This window comes from Phocoena sinus, chromosome 7 (genome assembly GCF_008692025.1).
Source record: "Phocoena sinus isolate mPhoSin1 chromosome 7, mPhoSin1.pri, whole genome shotgun sequence".
Lineage (NCBI taxonomy): Eukaryota > Metazoa > Chordata > Mammalia > Artiodactyla > Phocoenidae > Phocoena > Phocoena sinus.
The window spans coordinates 36,354,415-36,366,853 of record NC_045769.1 but is presented as its reverse complement, the minus strand read 5'-3'; the positions used below and the strand labels follow the sequence as shown (position 1 = coordinate 36,366,853).

The 12,439-nt window shown below is 36.9% G+C and overlaps 1 protein-coding gene across 1 annotated transcript in view; it reads right to left on the bottom strand.

Annotated features, from left to right (window-relative positions):
• SATB2 (SATB homeobox 2) overlaps positions 1-12,439 on the bottom strand; it is a 190,299-nt gene that overhangs the window by 91,268 nt on the left and 86,592 nt on the right. The window contains exon 6 of the mRNA XM_032638309.1: positions 9,454-9,556. Within this exon, the coding sequence (XP_032494200.1) occupies positions 9,454-9,556 (103 nt within the window). The remainder of the gene's footprint in view (positions 1-9,453; positions 9,557-12,439) is intronic.

Below are 12,439 nucleotides of genomic sequence, written 5' to 3'. Positions count from 1 at the left end.
CATTTCCACTAAGATCAGGAATAAGACAAAGGTTTTCTTTCTTCTCTCAATTGAGACGTTCGATAGCAAATAAGATTTAGTAACAATATAATATGTCCAAAAATAAAACTGTTCTAGTGCATATGTTCAAATAAATTCATCTATATTAAATTCAATTCTATTAATATTTACTAAGCATTGACAATATACAAAGTCCTATGTTCACAGGGCTTGGAGGATGGCACAAAATGGATGAGTCCCCCAGATGTTCTTTCAAGGGATTTTTGGTCTAGTAGGGAGATTATTCAAGAATCAAAATTACTACAGAACATGGAACTTTGAAGGTGACGCTTGAAAGGCCAAATGTTAGAACTCATAGCCTGGCTTGTACCCCAGATGATTCTAGATTTATGTCCATCCCCTTGAGAGTTCAGAAGTCCAAGGTCAGATAATCTCAAATTCTTGCATAGGGTAAGAATCATATCACCAGTCAGACAACGAGCACGTTAAACAACTATCTACCATAGACAATTGTCATGGTAGTCCTAGCATCTTACATAGCACTTATATTTAAGAGCTTCAAGCACCTTGCAAACATAAGTGCTTTTCAGCTTTTAACTCTGTAAATCAGCTGAGGAAACACAAGTAATAATTTTTATTTAGTCAATCAAGAGACCAAGAGAATTCTCTGATCTTAACCTATGGGTTTCCCCAAAATAAGAGGATGTCACCACAATCATACCAGATTTTAAATAAGTTGGATATTTCCTTGTCTACACACAAAAGCTCTCATTTCACAACTCTGTAGATTCTTCATCAAGCACCACCAGATCTTTGTTTTTGAGTTTTTAATTTTGTTTCTCAGCAAGACAAAAGGAAATCTGAAACTACGAGAAATCTAAAGCTCACTATAAGAAAACGCTAAGAACTAAAGAGACCTGGACCACAACCCTTAACTATGTCATCTCAGTTCAACTCCCTGCTTCTCTCTCATTGTTTCCCAAACATAGTTGGTCCAGAACCTGTTTCAGGGCTCGCCACCAAGCCCTCATACCAACCATTCTCTCCTTCACTGCTAGATAATCACAACAGCCCACCCCCAACCCTACCACATGGCATGAGCTGCCTCATTCTCTACCACTCACTCCGTCTCCAAAAACTTGTCTCCTTATCCATCTTCCTTCCTTTCCTCCAGGTTCTGAAGCAAAGCTATTTCTCTTTCTTTCAAAGACAAAAGCATCCTCTGTGCCCCATCCCTTCCTAGTTTGTGAACTGTTGCTTACCACCCCTCTTCCCCTTCAGAGCCCTTGGCCTCCTGTGGCTCCATCGTCTTTCTCCTGAGTATTGGGGTGGGGTGGAAGTATGGGTACACTTAACCCTAATGCTGCAGTTAGCTGCTCTTATATCCTTTCCTCATTCATGCAGTATCTGCTATCCTCATTTCCTTGCCACCTCCCATCTCAGATGCATATAGTTTCTCTTTGTTCTCACACGACAGGGAAATAGCTCCCTTCAATGTCATTATGGTCCCATTTTTGCCAAAGTTAAGAGCCTCCAATCACCTCTTCTCCTTCTCCTCCTCCTGTCACCCTTGATAACATTTTTCCACTGGTAACCCATCTTCCCTTGGCTTCCATGAAGTCTCACTTTCTTCCTAATCATGTCTTCTTAACCCATGGCCCTTTTACCTCTCAAACTTTCCAACCCCTCCTGTCCTCACCCTCCCCTTCAGAGAATCCTCTTTTGGTATCATTTTAACTATTACATCTAAAAAATTAGCTCCAGAATCTATTCTCTAGGCCCGTCTTTTGGTCAGGTGGCTCCATACCTTGAACAGCCCAGTGGATATTTCTACCTAGTTCACCAACTCTCACTGAAGCATATCAGCAACTTCCTCTCAGTTTATATCATCCCATTTCTGTCAAAACCATCAAGAGTCACTTAAGCTCAAAACCTTGGACTTTGATTTCCCTTTCTCTTCCCACACACATATTGCATTGGTCACTTCTCTCTTTCTCATTCCTGCCACCAGAGCCAAAGCTCTACCTCCCTCACCATCTTACTGCAATAGATTCTATTTTGCCTGCATCCTCCAGCATGTGCACACCACCCTTCTCCCTCCCATTTGCCTCCCCTCCTGCCATAAACATATTCATATCCATACATGGTTTTAGATGGCTTCTAGAGGATGTGTTTGGTTTTTTTTTTTTTAAACCACCATTTTCATTATTGCTTCATTGCTGAAAAACCTTCAATGATTCTCAATCTATCTCAACTGGGCTTTCAGAGTTCCCTAAGATGTGTTTACTACCTTCCCAACTTTATTTTTCATCACTATAACACGAACACTCCCCACAGCCAGGTCCCAAACATTTCTGCTCTTTCACCAATGTTTGGTGCCACCATCAGTCCCACACCCTGCCATGCTGTTATCTTTTCCTTTTCACCAATCAAAAATCTTAGCCATTCTGGGCATGTTATACTACAGCATCATGATAAATGCACTGCCATTCTAGACGTACTGGACAACCACCCATAATTTCCAAAATATATCATGCTCTTCTGCACCCCTGCATCTATACTCATGAACTTGCATTTGCCTGAAATGTTCTTCCTTCTCCTTGTCCTCTCTGCAAAACTCTATCTGTACTTAAGGTATAACTCATGTGCTACATCTTCTCGAATTATCCCCTGACACCCAGCAGGTATAATTTATGGACCTTTCTCTGTGTTACCACTATACTAGTTTATACCACTGTTATATATTTGCCAGATATACTTATACGGCCACCCCCTGCTAGGTTAAGGGCGACACAACTAGAGGTAGGAACCATATCTTAAGTGTTTCTGAATGTCTCTCACTGCTTCTAGCACTGAATATGGGCTGTAGTAGAGATACTCAGTAAACATTTTATTAAAATTAATTATCTAATTGTGACTGTAACTTTCCTGCAAGGAAGGACTAGGTAATGATCCCCACTTAAAATCCTGCCAGGTATATATAGTAGATGCTCAAATTTCTTTTTGAATGACAGTAAAATATGTTATATTGTTAATTATCTCATAGAGAATGTAGGCTTTTTGAAACCAGGAATTGTGTCTTATAATTCTTTCAAATAGTAAGTATAGATGATGGATGGATGGATGGATGCAGAAAGGAAGGGGTTAGAAAAGCAGATCCTTTTTCCCTTTCCATTCTTTTTTTTTTTTTTTTTTTTTTTTTGGGTACGCGGGCCTCTCACTGTTGTGGCCTCTCCCGCTGGGGAGCACAGGCTCCGGACGCACAGGCTCAGCGGCCATGGCTCACGGGCCCAGCCGCTCCGCGGCATGTGGGATCTTCCCAAACCGGGGCACGAACCCGTGTCCCCTGCATCGGCAGGTAGACTCTTAACCACTGCGCCACCAGGGAAGCCCTCCATTCTTTTTTAAATGGCTTATAAATATGAGAAGATAGCAAGTTTGTTTCTTTCCATCTACAAACCACACTGTTGACAAATGATTGTTTTTACTTCTTTAAACATTTATGAATAAACACATTCAGGCTAAAGAAGCAGCTACCAGTACAGCTAGAATAAGCTTCTTAAGATTCAAGCAAGAAATGAGTCCACATCTGAGCTTAGGGTCCAAGGCATTTCCCACGTACCATTCTTCCACTTGGTGACACTACCAATAAGCTCCTAAATGGAAGGTTAGGAAGGGTAAGGTGATCAATGAAGGCACATCAGTGTTTACCAGTGTAAATGCACAAGGCTCTTTCAATTTTTGGAAAACCAGTAAGAAGGAAAGTGATTGTTTGCAGAAGTGATGTTTCTGTTTCAATTAATCTAATACATATATAAAATTCAAGGATTTGATGTTGTCATTATTTTACACAAGGTGCAATAGAGGCAGAGGGCAGACAAACTTCCTTGCCAAGCACCTTAATTTAGATCCAAAACTGAAAGCAAATTTCTTTCACGACCCAGAAGAATTAGGTAGACAAAAGTTAAGTTACTGGTAGGAGGGAGACGCAAGAGGGAGGAGATATGGGGATATACATATGTATAGCTGATTCACTTTGTTATAAAGCAGAAACTAACACACCATTGTAAAGCAATTATAGTCCAATAAAGATGTTAAAAAACAAAAGAAGTTAAGTTACTTTTACCTCATCAGAGCTAAACAACAGCAGAGGCAGAAGTACCAGCAGTTGATTAAAGGCATTGTCCTGACCACCATGGCTAAGCAAGGGCTGCCTTATGGAACCAGGTCAGGGGACACTGATTTCTCTATCCAACTTCGAGGCACCACTTTGTAAATGACACAATCATTTTTGGGTACAAGAGGTGCTTTAAATGTGGTAACATTGTATCATTTCAGCTATAATGATCATAATTACTTATTTCTTTTAATCACAACCCACTTAACCACTTTAGTACAGAGAACTAGTTCAAGGAGTTTAATTTTCATTCAACATCTAATCTTTGTGTTTACTGAAACCCTTCACAGGCTTTGTTTACTGTCTGCTTGCTGGCCTGGACGTTTGATCTTGCAAGACTAGATCAGACAGGGTCAGATAAAATACTGATTACTAGGATAAACCAGGCTTGAGGAAGTAACACTGGTTTTTAAAATCCTCATTTCTCCCAGCTTTTTAATATTTTGCAAAATAAGCTCAAATAAACAAACAAAATTAAGACAACTAGCAATCAGGGGCTTCTTGAGCAATGACTGAGAAAAGGAAAGTGATGGGGATAATTTTGCTTTCTGGCCACAGTACAGGGTTTGGTTAGGTCCATTCATTCTAGTGGTATTATTTTATGACACAAATAATTTTGAGATATCCACTTGAATTGTGTGAACTTTCAATGACCCCTTAATTCTTGTGACATATTAAATACTTGAAACTGACCTGACCAAAGACGGCAGTTCATTTTGCTTTTGGTGCCAGATGAAAAACACTTTAAATATAAAATTATTTTCCTTTAAATTATTAATTTTTAATTAGGAAACATTTAAAACATATGAGTGCTTCTTTGTTAAGGTACTTTCTTATTCTTATAAGATCCCTTGCAGAATTAGATTGCCATAATAGTATGATTAATAATAGTACTGCACATAAAACTGATGGGGCAAGTGTATGTCTAAATAGACTTAATCCAAAAGAAGAGTGAGGTTAAAAATATTGTTTTAATAAAATGAGTAGAACCTATGAAAGAAAAATTGATAGGTAAATCCCACATAACTCTCAAAATTCTTGAAAATAATTAATAGCATGAATGTTTCTAGGTCCCGGTGGATTATCCTTGGGTCCAACACTAAGACTCCTACACATTAAATAACCGTTAATATTGGTCGTTTTGTTTTGTTTTGTTTTTCCACAAAATGTATGTATTTTTCTGAATCCTGGGAGCTTATGAGCGCTACATTGTAAAATCTAGGCCAGAAGCAATTACAGTATGAGATGAACAGCAATTAAAAAAATGCCATCTGAACCAACCAACTACCACATTCAACCACTTCATTTTCTTCAGTATCAAAAACTCCTGGGAAGCAGGTTCATGGTTCTGAACTTTAAAACCAGAGTACACAAACTGTCTCCCCATCTATCCTGAATTAACACTAATGTTAACTCAAATATGTCTGTGTCAACTATGATTGCCTTTGAAATTAAAGGAAAAAGGTAAACAGAATGTGCTTTGCTGTGATCACTGGGGAAAATAATGTTAACATGCGAAGCCAAACCAACTTAGGACTTTTTAAAGAATAAGTGTAAATAGTTTAGCTATAATAACAACAAATTCAAAAAATGCACATTAAAATGTTTACTTCAAAATTTAGACAATTCCATTTGTATATAGTCTTTACATCTGTTTTTAATGATATCAAATTATTGATTATTCATTTTTCTCATATTTATTTAAGCATTAACTATAGAATTTGCAATCTGATCTTTTTTTCCTAAAACCTTTCAGTAGACTTTTATTTTTGCCAGGTTTTAGTCATGTTTACTTTGATCTTTCAGAGTATATAATTATTTTACTGTTTATTTCTGTGAGAAGAGAAAAAAAATTTGACCTAGGAGATCTATATGTGGCAATTTGTAACAGAATCACATAGCTTATGTTTGGGAAATCATGGTTTTGATTAAGAAGCAACCATTTAGTTCCCACTGTTTTATTAAAACAGACATTAGCAGATAATAGGAAACATATTTAACAATGTAGCCTGCATTTAGTTTGAGACATCAGTAAGCTAGCTTGAGATTTTCTTCTATACTGAACATCAGCAATGATTCATGTAAACTGGTAACTATGGAATGGAAACAAGGTGGGGGAGGGGAGACAAGGAAAGACAGAGAACTCTGACTTCTGCGCTCTCAGGAAGAGCCCTAAGGTAGAATTCTGGTTTTGCTACTTTATTTCCAGATTTGAAATTCACCACTTTTTTTGAAAATGGATAGACACAAATAGAAATTTTACAAACAAAATCATTGCTTTCTCATGAGAAATGGATTCTACTAGATAGGAACTCCCACAGTGACATCTATTCACCTCATAAAGCTTGTATGGACTGAAATGTTCCTGAATAGGTCCAACACTTCCTTTTCTCTGAAGGTGGAAAGTTAATAAAATGCACTTCTCTGGGGTGTTTATTTTCTCTACACCATTATACCTGTCATGAATTCTTTGTTTTTCCTCCCACTCCCTTGGTTGATGAATCAACACCACTTGAACTGTTTTATGGCAGCTTGTGTTTACTTCACACATACCTTAACCTTCCCTTTTCTCCTCCTAGTGACACACACACATGCACACACACACTTTCTAACAGCAATGACTAGCTCCATCTCTTTGAATAGCATGTGTACACAGCATCTGGCCGCCTCTTCAGGTGTGGATCCTTGACCTCCTGATTGAAATCAAGGTCTCAGTCTGCTTTTATGACACTTAAAGATTTAACTGTGCATTTACTATCTTGAAGAAAAAAATAGAGCTTGAAGAATTGACTTGCTAAGAAAGAAAGGAGAAAAGTAGAAGACATAAGTGTTAATGTGTGTGTGAACAGATATATACACACACAGACCACACACACACACACACACACACACACACACACACACACACACAGATTCTGTAGTGGCGATTCTGAAAACACTAGAGTGAAGAGTTTCCAGTCTTTTTGAATCTGGAATTATACTCCAGACTATTAAAAGAGAACACTCCCTTCCTTTCTCTTATAATAGCAAGTAAATTGGATCTAACAAATGACCTTGAAGCTGCGTGATTCTTTTGATTTTTAGGCAAAGAGGATATTGTTCAAGCACTTTAACAATCTGATTTTAAAGGGAAAACTTGGAGACAACACTTACAGAAAAGGAACACTTCCGAACCACACAATCATGTCTTATAATGAGAAGGAGTTATTCATCTTATCCTGTACAGGAGTTAATATTAATAACATTGTAAAGCAAGTACCCAAGCCAGAAACTAGAGGGTCCTAAGAATTTTAGAATATATTGAAAAGGAATGGATCTTAATCCAATTTTTAGTGAACTTAATTTCTCCTGGGTAGTTCAACAACTTGACTTTCCTTATAAATTGTATATTTAGCATAAAATGCTCTCATTCCTTTGTAATCAGAAATGTGCCACCAATGCAAATAAAGCTCATTTTCTCAAAAGGTAACTTTGTAAACAAACTCCCAAATACTCAACAGCCAAGAGGCATTAGTTCCATACTGTCTCCCTAGAGGAAAACTACAGGTAGTAAAAACAAATAAATTAATCCTTTACTTTTACCTGCCTACCATAAATTGTCATTTAACCCTCTCAACAGGGGCAGTGAACCATCAGCAAGTCTCTGAATACCTATAATAAAGCATGATGAATGATGTCATAATCAGGCAAAATAAGAACTAGAAGAACCCTCAAACATCAACCTGTTCTGTTACCAAGCTATCCCCCAATCCCCTCAGGGGTTGGTAGCACTTGAATTGAATAGCATTTGAAGTGGGGTGAGAACAGCAGAATTTTTCCAGCATTGACAAATTTGCAAAGGCAAAATATCACATATATTTAAAGGGCTGGATGGCCTAAATAGCATGCCATTTATTATATGAGAATGGTGTATTCAGGACCAGATATAATTCTATATATAATATATTGCTGCTAGTAGAATTACTACCATTAATTATTGTTACAATATTATAGCTATTGTTTATTAAGAGATTACTTTGTGCCAGTATTAACATATTTAGTCCTCACAGCTAGCCAGTGACTTACTTTTATTACTTCCAATTTTCAGATAAGGAGATTGAGTCTTGGTGAAGTTAAATAATTTGTTCAGGCTCACATAGCTAGTAAACAGAAGACAAAGATTTGAATACAAGTCCTCCTGACTGCAGAGTCCCTTTGCTTTAACCACTGTTCTGGAATTGTCTCCAAATAAATACAACATCAAAACTCCATTTCTGACCAAAGATTTCCTGATACCACACAGTCATTTCAATTTGATAATTGGTACTTAAACTATAAGTGCTGATTTAACCTAGAATGACTGCTTTTTTCATTAATAAATTAATGAAAATGATTTATTGATTGAGCTTTTTAAATAGACATGCCTCTCTGAAGTATACAACTTCAAAATATTTTTAAAGATCTCAGCCTTCACAAGCATCTCTTGTGAAAACTACACACTTCATATATTATGCTAAGAATTTTACTTTAGTTCTAACACCATCTTAGTTTTAAGGGAGTCAATCTGGATCTCTTGATGAAAATATTAAGAATCTTATCTTGCACCCCAATGTTCATAGCAGCACTACTTACAACAGTCAAGACATGGAAGCAACTTAAGTGTCCATCAACGGATGAATAGATATTACTCAGCCACAGAAAAACAATGAAATATTGCCATTTGCAGCAACATGGATGAACCTAGAGATCATCATACTGACTGAAGTCAGACTTTCAGAAAGACAAATATTTATGATATCACTTATATGTGGAATCTCGAAAAAATAATGCAAATGAACTTATTTACAAAACAGAAACAGAATCACAGACATAGAAAACAAACCTGTGGTTGCCAAAGGAGAAGGGGGCAGATAAATTAGGAGTATGGAATTAACAGATAAACACCACTATATATAAAATAGACAAATAACAAGGCTTTCCTGTATAGCACAGGAAACTATATTCAACATCTTATAATAACCTAAAATGGAAAAGAATCTGAATAAAATACACACATATATATATATATACACACATATATATATACATGTATAACTGAATCACTTTGCTATATACCTGAAACTAACACAATATTGTAAACCAACTATACTTCAATTAAAAAAAAGAATCCTACATTTATAAAAAAGTATATAAAATTTTATTAAAAATTGTATCTAAATTAGCATAAATTCCCAAGAATCAACAACTCCTTGACCTAAGAAACTGAAAATAGGCTTCAAAAATAAAAGTCAGTTTACCTTTAATCTTCTTGTACTTCTTATACCATCTCCCAAACTCCTGGCACTTGGTTGCTGACACGTTGGCATAATATGTGCTATTTACAATGGATGAAATCATACTCTGTAAAGAAAAAAAAAAGTTATTTTTCCATAAATATGAGTATTCCTTGTCAGGGACAAGAAAGGGCACATTTTAGTCCATACCAATCTCCTTTGTCTTTTAAATTTGAAGCAGTCACCCTCCTGCAAACTAAACTATTAAATATGATTAACGAAACTTACTATCCTTTAACTTGTACAATGACAGCGCATTCTCCATAAAACCAACCCTGGAGCAATGTCAAAGATGGAGGGGGCAGGACACACATTGAATGCAAAGGGAAAGAACACTTGTGATTTAGGAACCCGAGCAAAAGGTGAGATCAGATGCTCCTGCATCTGTAATCCAAATAATGCCTCTCAGATGTTTCTGTTCCGCTTCCAACTGCAACAAGCTTACATAGCCAAGAATCTGAGAACATCCGTGCTACACACTACAGAACAACATTTAGGGAAATAAGTTAAATTAACATAATTTATAGAAACGTGTGATTAGCACTTGTGTGAAAATTCACCAAATGAAAAAATTAACAGTGCTATTTTAGAGCAGGGGAAACTAAACATAACACTTGTTCTGTGTTTCAAGCAAAAATGCATCAAAGCTAAAACTTTGAGTGTTTAAGTACCTGATTCCTTCTTGCTCTTCATATTCCTCTCTCTCCTCAGCTCAACCCTTTAGCTGATTTGTTTGAAATTGCAGTTAACAGGAAAGAGAAAGGGAGCATAACCTAACTTACCACTGAAAAATTAAAACTGCACACCTTGAATTCAATTTCATACAGAGATATGTTTTCAGTCAATATGGCATGTTTGGACCAACATTCGTGGCAGATGTTAACTTATACCTGAATGACTGTGATAGTACATGTGTATGTTTTATACATAGATTTTATTTCTGCAAATTCTGTCTAAAAACAAATGGACATAAACGAGTCAAGAGATCCAAATGACCTACGTAAGGCTTTATATCCTGCCTTGAAATCTCATCTTTCTTAAAAAAGTTTTCCCCAGATATGGAACAGTTGAGGGAAATCTTGGAACTTCTAATGTCATTTCGACAAAGTAGTCAAGATAAAAAGGATAACAATAAATCAAGGCATTGACAAGTTATTTAGGTTCAAATGCCAGTAGACAGTCCTGCACAGACTCCCATTTAAGACAGTTTCCTCTATAAGCCCACAGACTCCCTCTTTTTTAATCACTATGCAGTACTGATGGGGGAGGGAGGTCCTAATTCAATTCACAGAAACCTCTGGTTCTTTCTATATAGCAGATGGCTATCCTCCCTGCAGTTGCTGATCTCTAAATGACAATTCTGTTCTCTAAGGGGAGATAGTAAAGAGAACTCTTTTAATCTGAGGATCTGAACACAGCCCTAGAACACAAAGAGCCAGTATCACCTGAGTGTATCACAGAACTTGGAGCCTTGCCTGCTGCCTTAAAGGATCAATGGAATCCTAATCTTCCTGAGGCAGGGCTCTGCTTTTGTATGTTATTAACAAAGGAGTAAAGAAGTCTCTTGGCTAGCTGGGCTAGTTCCTTCCCTCTCTGGGCTGAGCTTTTCTCTCTGTCCCAGTTTGTGAGATCCTTGAGGACAGTGTCTGTTTCTTTTTTTTTTCTCTCCCTTGTGTCTAACACAGCTCTGATGTGGGATATCTGAGTCACTGAAATAGATGAAAAGGGACAAAGATGAAATTTAAAAATGCCAAACTGAAATGTCAAAATAATAAAAAATTTAACATGAAAGCAGCCTAATAACAGATGCACCAGCTACTCTGGTTTATGTGAATAACTGCAAATGTACTTGTCATCTTTCTACGTTGTTTGTATGAATGTTACCCTCTGGAAAGGCATAAGATACATAGCCATGGCAGAAGTCAGAGCTAAACCTTCTATCACAAAGTGATCTAGAAAGCAGATTAAAATGGAAAGTGTTTTAAGTACTGCCTGGAGCTGCCCCTCAACTCTTCCTGGTCCTTAAGACCAGGACACAAATCCATATTACTCTGGTCTCAGATAATCCACATTTCCCCCACTCCCTGGACTTCCTACTTTGTCTTTGCTCCAGATGCATCTTCATTAACACTCTTGTGTTAGTGGCGAGTGTCAATCTATGTGGCAAGAAAATGAGTATCTGGGCTTCTGCTGGTTTCATCACCAGATGGTCTTACACTAGAGTCGGTTCACACTCATTTAAAAAGGAGTTGGTAACCACTCTTATTCAACATAGTTTTGGAAGTTTTAGCCACAGCAATCAGAGAAGAAAAAGGAATCCAAATCGGAAAAGAAGAAGTAAAGCTGTCACTGTTTGCAGATGACATGATACTATACATAGAGAATCCAAAAGATGCTATCAGAAAACTACTAGAGCTAATCAATGAATTTGGTAAAGTAGCAGGATACAAAATTAATGCACAGAAATCTCTGGCATTCTTATACACTAGTGATGAAAAATCTGAAAGTGAAATTAAGAAAACACTCCCATTTACCATTGCAACAAAAAGAATAAAACCTCTAGGAATAAACCTACCGAAGGAGACAAAAGACCTGTATGCAGAAAATTATAAGACACTGATGAAAGAAATTAAAGATTATACAAATAGATGGAGAGATATACCATGTTCTTTGATTGGAAGAATCAACATTGTGAAAATGACTCTACTACCCAAAGCAATCTACAGATTCAATGCAATCCCTATCAAACTACCACTGGTATCTTTCACAGAACTAGAACAAAAAATTTCACAATTTGTATGGAAACACAAAAGACCCCGAATAGCCAAAGCAATATTGAGAACGAAAAATGGAGCTGGAGGAATCAGGCTCCCTGACTTCAGACTATACTACAAAGCTACAGTAATCAAGACAGTATGGTACTGGCACAAAAACAGAAATATATATCAAT